Below are 16,606 nucleotides of genomic sequence, written 5' to 3'. Positions count from 1 at the left end.
GATTTTGCTGTGGTGTGTATCATATTATATAGATTTAAAACAAAGTTTTGGAAAATGTTCCTGTGAAATGAGAAATGAGACAGACACACAGAAACAAGAGGGAAACACCAAGTGACTTAACTCGCTAAAATAGCTTTATAATCATTTAAAAAATGCCTACAACCATTGACAGTGTTACATTCTGTGTTAGGTCAACCACATCACAGTGTGCCTTTGCTCATGTTTTAGCACTAGCAAACGTTTAGCTGTACATGTCTATGGCAAGAGAACAATGATTAACTGAAACTAAAACACACAATAGATGAACTCCATAGCTGGCAAATGTCCTTTGTGGTTAACTGCAACTCTCATCACATTGAAGTAGGTATTTCCTATTCCATGTAGTCATGAAAAAAGTGGTAAGCTATTGCTGTTTGATCTGGCCACTAAAAAGTGGCATTAAATAAAAGGAACAAAATTAAAAGTACACAAGTTATATCATAGCACTGTATTACACTTCCAATATTTGAAAACAGCTGATATAATTGTTTAGTTCAATGAAGTGACCAAATGCAGTGCATTTTTGTTTTTAGTATAATTATTTCTTAAACGAGTAGTGTAGAATTATTTTGCTACATCACAAAATGCTAGAATGCCCGCATTTTCCTTTAAAGTGGAAAAAACCACCCCTCATAGCCTTACTCTATACTATGTCTTTGTATTCTATAGTCACAAAGAGTTATCCAAGAGCAATGAACAAACTTGTAGTCCATTTAAGATCTTATCCACAACCTTGCATGCAGTAGCCCTGGGCTAGCAGAATACGTTTTACTGAAGTGTTAAAACATTTTACCGCCAAATCCACCTTCTACTTTAGCAGCAATAAAAAGTAATCTAAATAGGGTAGTTCTCTATACATTATAAACAGACATTTGAGAATACAGATTTCCCATATTCAGAATTTAAAGAACATTTTCCTTATATCAATAGTCATGTTAACGATTCATATAATATTAATAACAATAACTTCTATTGCAACAGATATGTTTACATAAATGGGAGAACAAGAAGGTATAATTAATTACACAGTAATTGCTCAGAAGTCTATGACCCATGTAATTTCCAGTAATTTATTATGGAACGCAAAAACTCTACATCACAGTGCCTTGCACACACTACGAGCTCCTCTGTGCTACAAGGATATAATTATCACCCACACTAGCTAATTCTGGTTACAGCAAATACAGTGGCTACATCCTGTTTTTGCACTAGAAACTTCAGCAAAGGCTATAGAATACCAACATTGTGACAGAGTTCTTGCTGTCTGTGTGTTTTTCAAGGCATGTAGCACAGTTTAAAAAGTGCCATTTTTATGTATTGTTCCACATACCCTGACAGTATATGACAAAACGCCTGGGTCATGTTTCATAGGGGAGACTGAGGCAAAGACATACACAGACTGACAACAGCAGTGTGTGTGTATGTATTTTTGCTTGAATGTTCAGTTGTTCATTTTTTCCAGGACATGGCTTGCCTGAAGCAGATGGTCTGTTGGTAGGTATTTTTGTTCATTATCAGGCTGATTCCTCTGTCATTTGAACAGTTAATGAGTCCATCACAAAATTCAAATATTTGACCCAATAAAAAGTCAAAATTGAAAATGGTCACTTCAGCTCCTGCAAAATCTGAGAGAAAATGAAATATTTAGAATGTTCGTTTGGAAAACATTTCATTCAGGATAAAAATGTCTTTTAGTTTGTTTATAAGCAGACACACAGAAATGTGGATTCCAGTACATTAAATGGACAAAAGTCCTTCACAGTGGAACAGGGAGTAGTCTGTTGTGCTTCTCTATGTTCAGACATGCTGGGTCAGATATTAGATGTATTTCTGGCACTCACTAATATTAAATGCAACTCCTATGCTGTATGAAGCCAGATAAAGTTCAGCAACTGTAAAAGAATAACAATGCAATACATAGTACATAAACACCTCCACCCCTTAGCTAGAGGATGGAAAAAGAAATACTTTTCTATGAAAAAAAGTGATGTGGTAATGACCAATTGCAGAAATGTGGGTATAAAATGCACAGTTTGAGAGAGAAAATAGAAAATAAGTTATAAATGGATGTTTTAAAAAGCATGCATATTACATAGAAACATACAGATTTGGGTAGTTATTGGTTGAAGAGAGTATCCAATAAAGTGTTATAAATTGGATTATTGGAACAATACATATTCCATATGAATAACATACATTATCTTGAATATAATACTGTATTTAGATGAGAAAGTCACACATAGTGCTGGTTAGGCACATGTAGTCAATACTGGAGAACAAGGACTATTAGGTGGCTCCTGTTTGTCCTTATTTTTAATTAAAGATCCACATGGAAAGACTGTCCTGTCAGGGTTGAGGTGAAATGGAAGAGAACACAGATCACTATGGCTGTCACCTTAAGCAACAGACTCCAGAGAGTTTGATATTAATGTCAAGAGACCACATCAGAATCCAGATACACAACATGGAAGTTACCCTGTCCATCTGTTGGATTTTCTTATATGCAGGTATAGTATAATACTTCAGTTCTCTTGTATTTTCTTATTTGAATCAAAAATGTCATTTATAAAATATACATCTTCCTATAAAATACTCCTCTTATACTTTCACAGGTAAAACAAACAAAAAATTCTGGCTAGTTTAAATGAGAAAAATAATCAAAGAAATAAAGTGAACTGAAGGCATACAAGCAGAGGTTTTGGCACCAGTGCTATAAAAAGGACAGTTACCTTCCATTATTTAATTTACAACACTTGAAAACATAGAAACCGCTATTTACCTACTCAGCCACCATCCCACACAAATAAATACATATACAATACTGAGCATACTTTAAAGGTTTAGAGCTATTAGCCATTTCCTTTTGTGTATGTGGACATGGCATATACTTAACAGAGAAAAAAACTATTCCTAAACGTCCTATTTCACAACTAAGAAAAAAAATGTTTAAAAAAAATTGTTCCAGACAATAAGCTTTTCAATAAAGAGTACATTAAGCCTTTGGAATTGCCCGGATTTCTTATTATATCTTATTATTAATTTCTTATAAAAAATTGTTTTGATCAGTGATCAATGAATTATGATAACAGACCATTGCAATATGCTTAAATTAATAACACACAAACCAAACAGATAACAAACATTCACAGAACCTCTAGGCTAGAGGTGTCCACATCCGGTGCTGGTGATTTACTACCCTGTAGAGTTTATGTTAGATTAGGGTTGGAGCTAAACTCTGCAGGATGGTAGATCTCCAGGATGGGACTTGGGTACCCCTGCTCTAGACTAATGGAATCAGCTGTTCCAATCATTAAGGTGATATCAAAGGGGTGATATCACAGGTCACACAAAGTTTGGCTGCAAAAGCATTTCAAAAGGCCAGAATGTACAACAATCCATGCCAGGATGGCCTGTGTACCCTTGGACATTTATCACAGTGGTCACACTACAATGACCTCAGCAAAAGCCCAGCATTCAGTGCTGAAAGAGATTAGGAAAAAACCCTTTGTAACAGAGAGTGACCCACAGAGATCTCCAAATTTGCCAAAGCTCACGGAGAAAACAACCCCACTCATGGCCTGGTCAACTTGTGATCACAGAAGGAACAGTCATTTCAAAATGGTATCATGAAACTTTACAGGAAAATTATGAAGTATCAGTGTGTCTGAAACTGAACCAAAGTTGCATGATGCAACAAAAATAATGACCAACAAAAACAAATCAAAAGCACAATGGCTTAAAAAAAAGAAATCCATGTTTGAGTAGTTACGTCAGAGTCCAGAGTCATGGCCTGAAGTGTTCATAGAAGAAATTATGGAAAGAGTCAAACCTTCTCATAGCCATTGTGCAAATTGTGTTTAGTAGATGCAGGAAAGATTAGGTGGAGGTTTTGCTGTTACCAGTTAGTAATTACAAGGGTTCACTTACTATTTACAGCAAGTGTTAAGTATTGTCTAAAAGCCCAATAGTATGTGTTATTAGTAAGAGATTGTGTTTATCTATTAAAGATCAGTCCATATATTTCTGATTAAATATTTATGATATTTATGCAGAAATCCAGGTAATTCCAAATGGTTCACAAACATTTTTCTTGAACTCCTTTCTAATGCTAGAGAGGCTAGAATTTTTGGCTCTGTCAATCTATGACAGAGATGACAGTGATACTGACTTCACCCAAAAAACATTTCACACTTCAGTTATTTACACATAGATGCTTGTGGTGGATCAGTGGACTGAGTGAGGAGTTTTCCTTTTCTGAACGGTTCTCTTAACAGGATGCAGGTGAAAGTGGGGATTGTCTTCTGCACTCTCTTGCAGCTGTTGAACTAAAACATTTAGATGTGGTCCAAACCTCAGCACAATTTGCTGCTTGGGAGCCTAAATTTTTTTTTCTCTATCCTCATCTGTCATTGCATCCATATTTATATATATGCCAAGATAAACAAAAAACAAATTGGACATTTCAATTGAAAGTGTATCCCTGTTGAAAATGAATAGGTGTGGATGCTGAGTTATGCTGCTCCTGTAGTTCATTGTCAAAGAGAGAAAGCCCAAATTCATACTGGTTGGCCTGAGTTTTAGGGGTGCACTTATTTAACCTAGCCACAAGAGTGTGCTGTTCTTTCACAGTGAGAGGACCTACTATCACAACACTAGGAAAACTAAATGCACAGTTAAAATATTAAGACTATATCAAAAGAGTCAGTTATTTGTAACTAAATTCTAAGATCCTCTCACCAAGATAATTTTGCACTTGTTTCTTTTTTTTCAGAGGCATTTATTGAAACAGTTCTAAGGTTGTGGAATATTATACAAACCTTACCAAAGCAATGCGTCAATATCATACAAATTGGTTGTGCTGTTGGGAGCCCTTTGTTTCCTGTGAGGATTAGTACTGGTTTAATAAGTGAGTGAGCACAGATCCAGACGGTAACCAACTTTCCACTTCTCCATGTCATTTTTAAACATGTGCTGTGTGTGAGTTTCACGGCTCCAAGCCTCCTTGCTGACCACTTATGTGCATGGGGGTACGTGCAGGTGGCAGGGGTGTGTGATGGACAAAGCAGTGTTGGCTGGCTCACAGTCTGGTCTGTGCCTCAGGGATGTAGATCTCGATGCTGTCTGCGCTCTCCGTGGCGGAGTTCTGGCGGAAAGAAGCCACCCGTTTGGGCCCCGCCTGGAGGAGCCTCCGACGAGCCTCCTGCCTCGGCCGCTCGCCCAGGTCCAGTGACTTCTCACGCATGGGCATGCCATGCCCATGGGCCACCATGAGCGTGCCTCCGCCTCCGCTCAGCCCAGTCTCGACCAGGCTTTCTGCCCGCAGACTTCCACCCACGCCACCTGCTGGCTTCTTTGGTAAAGGAGGAGGGCGCTTCTTTTCATCCTGAGAAGGACAGGAGTGGTGAGGGTAGAGAGGTGTTTGGAGCAGGGATAGATGTAGTGCATTTGAGGGAACAGGATGAAGGACATCAAATACACACACACACACACACACACACACACACACACACACACACACACACACACACACACACACACACACACACACACACACAGAGACACCAACACACACATATGCAAGGCAAGTTCATGAGAGAGTACGCATTGGCATGAAGATGGACAGTGCCATAAAATCGTGGGTGGATGAGAATATTTGGGATGGATAAAAATGAAAAAGAAACAGATGGATAAAAAAGGAAAAAAGAGAACAGTTATACATAGATTAGATAGCAGTAGGCTGGTTTAAATGTTTCAGAAGCACAGGCTCAGCAGTTTCCTTTTGCACTGTGCTACAGGTCCAGTCCCACTCCTATTGTTGATGTGGAGCTAGCAAGCTGTGGAGAGTGAGCAGACTCTCGGCATGCTGACGGTTTGGCTCTGGGTTATGGCCTGGGCACGCAGCTGCTGTGAATGCACCTCCCATCTCACCTTCTTCTCCAGCCTCCAGCCTGAGTCCTTTATGTGCTGCAGGTCTTGGAACTTGACCCGCACATCCTCAATGGCGAGCTGCAGCAGGTCCCAGAAGCCGGCCAGATCCTGAGAGCTGGGCTGGGGATATGCTGAGGGGTCCTGTGAGGGAGAGAGTAAGAGAGGCAAAATCAGTCGAGTGCCCTACATTACAGGCCCAGGGTTTTTCTTTTTTTTTCTTTTTTGAGGTCACTACATATTGCAAGTAGATTATAATGAAACTATAATGATGTTCATTAGTAGCTCCTTGGGGAGGAAAAGGCGGCCTAAGATTGTGTGAGGAGAGGAAAAGCCTACTGCTTACCACACTCTGCTGGCACATACGGAAGAACTGCTGCACCTTCTGGGACATGAGTATCTGGGCACTGCCCACTGCAGTTCTGATCAGCTCCAGCACTGCATGAGAGCAGAGAGAGGCTCACAACACAACCTTCCCTGGGTCACATTACCACTGTGCTGAGAAATCCAGATGTCAGTGAGAAACAGTGTTGGTGTGTCATTGCACAATACCCCCTGACCTCCCTGATGTTCACCCACCAACTTACCCTCCTCTGGTAGCTCATTGTCTTCTGCCTCTCTCTCCATACTCTGGCACCACCCCTCCACCCGCTCCACCTCAGTCTGCAGGAGCCGGAGGAAGAATTCTCCATCCCGGAGGCAGGGAGATGCTCGACCCGAGTCTGGCAAGCTGCGGGGACCCTCATGCCAGCTCACCACTGCCCGCTCAGGGGTCAGGGGTGAGTGGGCACGGGGTGGGGCTCGTAGCTCCAGGGGGCAGGGCTCGGCTGAGTAGGCGGTGTGGTATTCATCGCGGTAGGCCCACTGACCCTGCGTGTGGACAGTGCGGTATTCTACTAGCTGGCCGACAGACTCAGGCTCTGAGGAATGGCGCTGGAAGGAGCAGCCAAACTGCAGACCCTTATCCTGGGTAGGAACACTCAGGGTGCCAAAGCCCTCCATCTCCAGGTCTGCCTGGACGCTTGCCGTCACGCTGTTGGAACGTTTGAAACGTGCACGTCTACAAAGAAAATGCACTTTGCATTGGTAAATTTCTTCCCATTTACACATGTACAATAAAAGTTTTCATATTCATGTTTAAGTTAGGGCATGCCTAACACTGATGCTGAAGGTCTGTTTAACTGCTAGAGTGTAGGTCCAACCTTAACCTAACATTAAGTGATGTTGAACATTATGATCCAGTTAACAAAGGCCTTCAGTAGTATCTAATTATTAAAGCCAGAACTAAAGTGTACAAGGTGGTAGATATCCAGGATCTCTGATGTAAGATAACATTTTACATTTATGGAATTTAGCTGACATGTTTATCCAAAGCAACTTAGAATTATGACTGAGTACAACTAGAGCAATTGAGGGTTAAGGAATTTGCTCAGGTGTCCAACAGTGGCAACTTGGTGGCTACCACTGCCCATTTTGAACATAAAACATATATACACTGAATATAAGATTTTTTCTTTGAATTACAATATTGTCACCAGCCTAGCAAAACACCGTTCTGTTCATTAAAAGAAAAGAACACGCCTAACTAAGTATAACTCTTCCTGATATCTTGACCTCTGCCTTGAGGTGGACAAATGGAATGATTCGGTCACATGATCCACATGTAATGAGCTCATCAGTCCATAGCCTGGATGACTATGACATCTCTTCACATTTTATGATGTATTACGTCAGGCCTAATTATACCTTCTCACCACACTTCATACTCCTAACACATACACCCCCACTGTGTGCATGTGTCTGTGTGAGTGTTTGTGTGTATGGATGTGTGCGTACGTAAATTCTCTTCCCTGACACTTCCTGCTCACACTGTGATTCACACTTCACCCAACCCCGTTAAGTTGTCAGTCCAATCACATCTGATTAGAGTCACTTGTCATGACTGGGGGCGGAGGTGGGGGGGGGTGGGGTTTGAAAAAAAAATCTATACAGAAAAAAACCCCAAACAAGACAGCAAGGAAGAGCAGATACCGTTTATCATCCTCCACTTGGACTCCAATGGAGTGCACCTCTCTTAGCACTTTGCCCTCGGTGTCTGAGTCTGAAAGAGTCTCTGAGCTGTCAACCTACATTACACACACACACAGTGGACAACATACACAATGTGGAACAGAACACATTTCTTACACTACTGTATATAAGTCAACAGTACTAGTCAAAAGTTTGAAATTGTTTACACACACACAAATCATATATATATAAAGTGCGAGAGAGACAGAGAGAGAGAGAGAGAGAGAGAGAGAGAGAGAGAGAGAGAGAGAGTGAGAGTGAGAGAAAATTGTAGTAAAGTATAGTTTCAGAAACAGAATGTTTTGGACAGAGGTCCTTCATCAGCTGTACAAACAAAGTGCTTGCAAACTATATATATATATATATACATATAGAGTAAAGTAAGAACATGCATGACAGTCTACTTTCTCTCTCAGACACAGAAAATATGCAGAGAGAGAGAGAGAGAGAGAGAGAGAGAAAGAGAAGAAAGAGACATCTTTCTGGCTTAGTCACACCATATTGACGGCCTTTATATACATACACACACATTATATATATATATATATATATAATGTGTGTGTATGTATATAAAGGCCATCAATATGGTGTGACTAAGCCAGTCCAATGTAACTGCAAATTCAGATGGCTATAATTTGAATGTCCTACTCAAGCCTCACCTGCACAGCTATAGAGGACCTCCACTTGCGGCCCTTGCCTTCCTGTCTGTACTCCTCTGTGCTCTGGGCCGCTTTGCTCAGGGCAATGCTATTTTGGGGCAGTGAGGCAGACTTGCCCAGGCTACCTCCACCGCGCTCTCTGGGCCCCCTGGGTCCCTCCAGCAGGCTGTCAGCTGAGGTGCTGTGCTTGGGCCTCATGGGCCCCGAGCCTGCTGGGTAGATGACGTCCCGCAGGGCCCTGCCATCCACGCTCTCTGTGGAGTTGCTGGTCTGGCGGAGGCGTGCCGACCCTGTTCCTGGGTAGTATCCCCCTCTAGACGTGCGCCCACCACTGCTCTCGGTCAGATCCACGGAGTTGCTGTGCTGCCTGGGCTGACCCAGCATGGGCTGCCCAGTGCTCTGGAAGTAGGCATCCTGTGTGGACTCAGTGCTGCTCTGGGCTGTCACAGAGATCATGGGCTTGGACATACGTGGAGGAAGTGGAGGTGGGCCTTTCCTATATGGGAACACTAGTAGAATATTATAGATATTAGCAATATTGTAGATACACTTACCTGGGATTTTTGTAGAAATGTTTATTTACCAAAAACTAATATAGATGTACAGTTAGAATTCATAGCCCATCTTTTTACCATGCACCATCATTAGATTTTTATTAGGGGTTGCTTTCTGATGAAAACGCCAACTGAATCCAAAAAAGCCATTTGAAAAAACAGGTTTTACTGACATACAACTAAAATTCATTGCAAGAATTTTGACATATACACCAAGCATAGTGTGTCTTTTCCAAAAAGTCTGAAATTCTATTATTAATCACTGGGTTTATAGACATCATTTTTTTTCTTTCTTTTGTGTGTATGTGTGTGTGTGTGTGTGTGTATCTACAGGGGGGTGCATGGATGCATTTGACACTTCACAGAGGATTGAATAAATCTCTACTGAGATTTTCTTCTTTAAATGGGTGTAGTCCATCAGAAAGAGTAAAGTAAGAACATGCATGACAGTCTACTTTCTCTCTCAGACACAAAAAATATGCAGAAAGAGACCGAGAGAGAGAGAGAGAGAGAGAGAGAGAGAGAAAGAGAAGAAAGAGACATCTAAAGCTTTGAACTGAGACATGTTTCCTCACCAGTGCCTAGGTGGCTGATCCAAAAACTCATTAAGATATGGCAGTAATCCCAGTTACTACACAGAGATATGAAAAAAGCAGATAGCAGACATGCCCATTACACACCCACACCTGCATCTACACCTGCGCAGCCACGGCTCACCTGCTCCGCCCTTCATGCTCCCCTGGGGGCCGGCCATGGAGAAGACAGACAAGCAGTCGTCATCCTGGGAGCAGCCTGCCTGGATGGCACGCACGTAGCTGTGGCTGCGTGTACGGAAGCACCCGGGCAGGTCCAGTGCCTCCACGGCCTGTGACTCCAGTTCTCCAAACATGGTCTCACACACCGACTCAAACTGACGGTTCAGGGTGTCACCCAGCTGCCAATGCACAGAGATGCAGTGACATGGATTAATTCCACTCTCACATGTGAGACCAGTGCTGCCTATATTGTGATGTAGTTAATAATGCCCTATAAAATCTTTGTGGGATATGGTGAAACAGGGTAGAATATGAATTTTTGTATGGAAGCAGTAGACAAAGGGACCCCATAAATGCTTTGACTAGCCAGCCAGATGAAAGAGAATCATGGAAGCAGAGATCATTTGTCATGCTTTTCAATGACTAATGAATGACCATGAAGCTACACAGTGCAATCAGAAGAAGGATGACAGCAGAGAATCAGGGCTTAGCCTTTGGGTTAGATGAACTCTCATGACACATGATGTAAAGCCCCAGCCAGACCTGGACAATTACACCTGCAATAATGAGGCTTGTATAGTTCTTGGAATAGGGTGGACTGGCTCTGGCCAGAGCAGCACAAGGGGTTACCTGAGAGCTGGTAAGGGAGCGTGTGTAGCTGCGTGAGCGAGTGTGGCCTTTTGGTGTGGTACGGCTGTTTGAGTAGGAATCGGTACACTGTTTACATGAATATCTGTGGAGGAAGTAGTGATAAAACAAGTAAATATACAGAGCAGCCTGCTTATCAGTGACACCTATTGCATAGTCATGACTAAACACTACCAAACCCTTTTAAGTTCATTACATCTACTCAGAAGTTTACTGACTAATGGAAACTTGCTCTTAGTATGGAAGCGCCATATTTTTAGGGGCCTCTTTCATAAATGGCATGAATTAAAAATGGGGCAGGTGATGCCTGGATATTTTGTGCTTGTATAAATTCATGTTTATGCATAGATAAAATATCTGTTGTATTCATGTTTGCATAAACAGTATTTTGAAATGCATATACAATAAATATATATAACATCCAGCTGATATCTTCCTTTTGTTCAAAACCAGGTCACTTATGAAAGAGACCAATAAAACTTGACACACTATGCACAAGTCACAGAGTACAGACTGTCAACGGACCACACAATGCAACAATGACGCTAGCAGAAGCAGTGGATTACAACTTATTACTGAAAAATGCAAGGCAGCCTATCAGGTGCAGCTTTTCTAGATGGTGTAAATAACAAAGTGATCACCTCATGTAAACATCTAGACTATGCCATGCAAGATTCAGCACAGAATCAGTGTGTCACTCACTTGGAGGCAGAGGAGCGCTGATCCATGCTTATGGAGCGGCGGAAGGCCTCCCTCTGTGCCAGGAGCGAGTGCTTGGGCGACGTCTTTGGGCTGGGTTCAGAGTCGGCGCTGTCGTCATCACCCATGGCCTTGATATAGCTGCCGCTGCGCATGCGCCTGCAAGGGATCTCTCCACCACTGTCTGACATGCCCCCTCCACCCCACTCATCTGAAGGGACCTGACACAGACACACGGGTGCAGCTCAGTCAGCGTGCCATCCTGTCCGAACTGCATTGGGGCGAGGACCAGTTCAGACGATTAAGTAATAAAGCCATCACTGCAGGGGAAGTGACTATGCTAAGTTATCGCCAGAATCAGAGGCCTTGGACCACTGGGATCCTTTATTAGAGTTGTGGCTTATTGGATTCACTGTAGCGAGGGCTATGAGACCCAATGGCGCTTTATGGACATCGAGAAAGGAGGAGGCCTACATGTTCATATCTCAATAATGTGACACTTTATTGTTGGGCATGACATAAGGGTCCTCTAACCATGCTCTCACAAATCCCCTCATGGTCAAGGGCAAAGAATCAGCTGAACCAGCTGGAGGAGATTTTGTCTTGAAGCTGTGCAGCCATATTCAAGGTCACAGAGGTATACTTTTAATGTGGTCTTTTTCATGGCCAGTTGGCTGCATCTAAACGAGTACTTTCATTTTGGGAGGTGTAAGGCAATGTAGGGTAACGTTGCAGTCAAACACATATACCTGGTTGCAGCCAAACAGACCGTTTATAATGGAGGCAAAGTGTGAACACGTCAGCAGTGCTGAGTGAGACACTTAGCTTTGATGCTGTACTTTGTTTAACTAATAGCTGTTCGGGACACTGTACAGCCCATTCACATGTCAATTTTTCACACATACATGCACATATAGTGGCTCTAGAGTGAGCAATCTTTCCTTCTGTGACTTCTGTCAGAGCAGGAATTCCAAACACACACACACACACACACACACACACACACACACACACACACACACACACACACACACACACACACACACTTTTGACAGACCAGTCATGTGGCACTTAAAGGTCATTGCTTTCAAAACATGTTTCAGCATGATCTCTCTCTTTATGTCTCATATTCTGTGGGATGGGAGAAAGGCATTCAAAAGGCTCCCATGCTCAGCTATTCACCTACTTCCTCTTTTCCCCTATGTCCTCCATTTTGTGTTTTTTTTTTTTCAGGAAATTTTTTTTAGAATTTTTTTTTTCCTGTATTAATGAACTATCTACGACTGCTGACTTATCTTAACTTTTCTCTTTTAAACACTCACACACACTCTCACACATACTTTTGCACTTGGCACTCTAATTCCCCATCCTAGCTGCTCCATCTCAGGTACATTACCCTCCACATCTCCGGCAGCTGTTTGGAGCTCTTTCTCATCATCTTGACACATTTCCCTTTTCATCCTACCTTTGCCGCTGCTAATTGCAACCCATGCAGGGTGACTTTGTGAGAGGGAGCGATGCCGTCTCATTTATTCTGGTCCTTAGAACAAATCAAAAAAGCACTGTCCCACAATGAAACCACCATACTGCTGAAATCCTATTGGTGAGGGTACCCTACACTTCTTCCTCTCTCTCCCTGTGGCTGATAACAAAAATAATCATCAAGGGCCCGAGGGAGCTGAGTCGGCCCTTGTAAGGGAGCCAATATCTGCTGACTCCTGTATCTCAGAACCCGCTGTGCTGACCAGAACTGTCACTGGAAAATAGAGTCTGGCAGGCTTGAACAGACCCTGATGCTCCTTATGGTGGAGCACTGAAAATGAACTGATGGGACTGTGGTTTAATTACAGAAAAATTATATAGGATTTTAAAGATATGGAGGTACTGTAACAGTGTATTTGATGTTTTTATAATAGCTTGCAGGTTGTGAATCCACATGTTAATGAAACAGCCAAGAAATATATTTAAGAAAAAAGAATAAACTGAAGCAATGCTGATGAAGGTGTTGATGCACACAGTTACAGTGCCCACCTACCGAGCTATTACAGCAGACGCTAGAAACAATTCCAAATTAGACAGTGCAAACACTGCCAGATGTCAGTGGAATTATTGACATCATCCTTGGAAAGAGCAAAACTAGGCAAATGCTCAACCTTTTTTGTATTACTTTAAAGGATGTATATTTTACAAGTATCACATATCCTGTCATTGAAGTCAGACTATTGTTTGGTTTATTCAGAATATCATTAAAAGCAGATACACCAGATAGAATTAAAAAAGTTCAGTTTCTCTAACATGCTGTCTTTTCTCTTTCACATCCATGAACACACACACACACACACACGCATGGACATGCACATGCTTGCACACGCTCATGTGAACGTGCATGTGTATGTGCACATGTACCTTTGGGTACTAGCCTTTCTGTAAGGGACCTCAGCTGGGGTTTGCTGATGGAGCAGTAAAGAAGGAAGAGCAGCATTCATTACCTGCCGTTGCCATAGAAACTCAGCCCCTATGCCGGGCATCCTTCGGTAATCGGGATGGAGGTTATGAAAGGGGGAAGGGAAACTAAATGCTTTGCTTGGTGTCAGGCCAGGCCAATCACTCTTCCAAGTGTGTTTGAGTGACTAGGCATGTGGGCAAGAGCAGTTTCACATCTGTGCTGGTTTGTGTGAGTTGTGTGCACATGTATAGGTAGAGGATATGGCTGTACATGCATACTTTGTATGCATGGCAGATTATACATTAGCAACTGAATGCTGAATGCTGTATACATAATCTTTCTTGATTTACTCTTTCATCACATCTCTATAGCAGTGACTATCATCTACTAGAAGTGGGTTTGAAAGTTGTAACTAAGGAACTAATCTATATGCAGTTCTTCACCAAATAACACATGGTTTGTTCATTGTTCATTTAGACTATTTGTATGATGATTTTATATATGAACATGATATATGCATGTATCTTGTGAGGTTTACAGGAACCAGCTGGCAGACTGAGCCCCTAAATGGTTCTGATCAGTAGACAGTAGTTTCTGAAAGGCCACACATTTCTGTTATTTGTCATGGCTCCCTTGGCACTTGATGGGACTTTTTCCAAGAGAAGTGAGGGAGGCTTGAGAAGGTGTCAAACTTCTATCCCTCAGAGTAACAACTGATAAAAATAATCACCACATCATTTCTTATTTTGCAAGAAGGAACTGTCACTCAGTGCAACTCAAATAGCCTGTTTCCCAACACAGATTAATTCCTTTTGTCAGGTTAGTGAATCTGCAAGTCAATGAGAGCAGCAGGGTGACTGTCTGTTTGTTTGTGTGTGTGTGTGTGTATGTGTGTGCGTGTGTGTATCTGTGTGTGTGTGTGTGTGTGCGTGTGTGTGTGTGTGCGCGTGTGTGTGTGTGTGCCAACCTTACCATGAATATTTAAACAAATGTATCTGATCTGGGGTACCTGTTCTGATTAAGGGTCTTGCTTGCATGTTGTAAAGGTTGGAAGGGTCTTTCTTTCTTTCTTTCTTTCTTTCTTTCTTTCTTTCTTTCTTTCTCTCTGTCTATATCTATCTTGATGAATATCTCTCCCTCACTTTCACTCTCTCTCTCTCTCTCTCTCTCTCTCTCTCTCTCTCTCTCTCACACACACACACACACACACACACACACACACACACACACACACACACTTGCCTTTAGGTAGTGGAGGCTGCGCTCCTTTATCTTGGTGTCTAGGGGCACCAGGGCCTTATCATACCCTGGCCCCCCTCCCCCTGCTCCACTTCCCCGGGAGGTTGGGTACGCCTCTCTGGCTTGGCTGACCGTCATGGCTGACCAGGTGCTCCTCTTCAGGGAGTGGCCGCCATCTCCTGCCCGGGCCATGGTGGAGCAGGCCAGGCACTCTGCTGGAGCAGGCCCTTTGGCCTTCTTCAGGGTCAGTTCCTGGATGGCTGCATCCAGGCTCTCAGGGCCTGCAGCCATCCCCCGCCCGATACGCCTACCAGGAACCAGGAAGCTACTGTCACTATCCAAATTGTCATCGGAGCTCCACCAGCCAGCCGTTCTGCTGCGGTGCCGAGAGCTGTGCCGTGGCTCCTGGCGTGAGTCACCGCTCTTACTGCGCTCACGGCTCTTGTTGCGGCGGGTCGAGCGGGATTGATGCGTGCCACCAGGGTGCTGCCCACCCACATCCTCACCGCTGCTGCGGTGGCCCCGTTCTCGCTCCCTCTCGCGGCCCTCGCTGCCACTGCCACTGCGGGTGCCGTTGAGCTCGCGCTTGGCTGGCGCCTCCAGTGAATGGGACTTAGCAAAGAGGCGCTGTACGGAGTTCACCAGGTGGCGGATGCGACTGGGGCTTTCGCTGCGCTGCTCCACGCTGGCCGCACGCTGGTACTGCAGTGTGTGGAAGCCATCAGGGTGGAAGGGCAGCTGCTTCTCAAATTGGTCCAGCAGGTTGGGTGGGATGCGGTGCATCTTGGCATGGCTGTGGCTGTGTGATGACAGACACTCCTCACATGAGTCATAGGTCTGCTGCTGGACAGGGTGCGAGCGCGGGAAGGTGCCGCCTCCAGAGTGGGGTGGGGCCAGTGGCTCGGGGGGCCCACCAGGCGGATAGTAGGGGTGGTCATTGTGCCCTTGGTAGTGCTCTGGGTAGTCTTGAGCAGCATCGCAGTCCTCAGGCATGCAGTGGCATGGGCCAGATGAGTGCTGCGACAAACTGCGGCTCACCTGGTAGCCCTTCATGGGCGGTCCATGGTGGGCCGCCCGGGCTGAAAGGGGGCGCTGTGGGCGTGACAGGGCTGCGTCGGGGTTAACTGTATAGAATGAGGGAGTGAAAGAGGACACAAAGTTAGACATTGGTAGCCATAACACAATCCTAGAAGCCAGAACCTCTAACCACAGCAGCTGATGTTCTGTGGGAACAAGCTACTCTGAACATGGATTAAGCAACTACTGCACTGTTTTCACTATTCCTCTGCAAAATACTTCCATTTGTAAGTGTAAAAGCTCATTGTGACAAACAAAAGTCCATCATGTTGCTGATTGAAGCTGTCAGAATCACACTGCACTCAGGTTTAAGGTACAGTCTTACAACTGAGACTGGGGCAACTGTCATTCAAAAAAACTCAAAGGTATATCCTCAGTAAAAAGATCTTCCTGACAGTCAATGTGAGAATATGTTATATAACATTTTAAGAGTATAGTGCCTGCCTATCTCAAACCAAAATAAAAAGCTTTTTTGGTGGAAGAGAACAAATTAGG

The 16,606-nt window shown here is 43.6% G+C and overlaps 1 protein-coding gene across 1 annotated transcript; it reads right to left on the bottom strand.

Moving 5' to 3' along the window:
- Nucleotides 1-57: 57 nt before the first annotated feature.
- dlgap3 (discs, large (Drosophila) homolog-associated protein 3) lies at nt 58-16,152 on the bottom strand. Its single transcript, XM_035529352.2, has 10 exons — nt 15,038-16,152; nt 11,353-11,570; nt 10,633-10,735; nt 9,965-10,181; nt 8,694-9,202; nt 7,996-8,090; nt 6,552-7,024; nt 6,311-6,402; nt 5,968-6,108; nt 58-5,422 (listed from the first exon to the last, which is right to left on the bottom strand). The coding sequence occupies exons 1-10, from the start codon at nt 16,085-16,087 to the stop codon at nt 5,117-5,119; spliced, it is 3,204 nt and encodes a 1,067-aa protein (XP_035385245.2). The 5' UTR covers nt 16,088-16,152; the 3' UTR covers nt 58-5,116.
- Nucleotides 16,153-16,606: the final 454 nt, after the last annotated feature.

The sequence above is a fragment of the Electrophorus electricus genome, chromosome 2 (genome assembly GCF_041902795.1).
Source record: "Electrophorus electricus isolate QZ-2024a chromosome 2, ASM4190279v1, whole genome shotgun sequence".
Lineage (NCBI taxonomy): Eukaryota > Metazoa > Chordata > Actinopteri > Gymnotiformes > Gymnotidae > Electrophorus > Electrophorus electricus.
The sequence above is the reverse complement of the archived record's forward strand: the minus strand, read 5'-3'. Positions and strand labels throughout refer to the sequence as shown.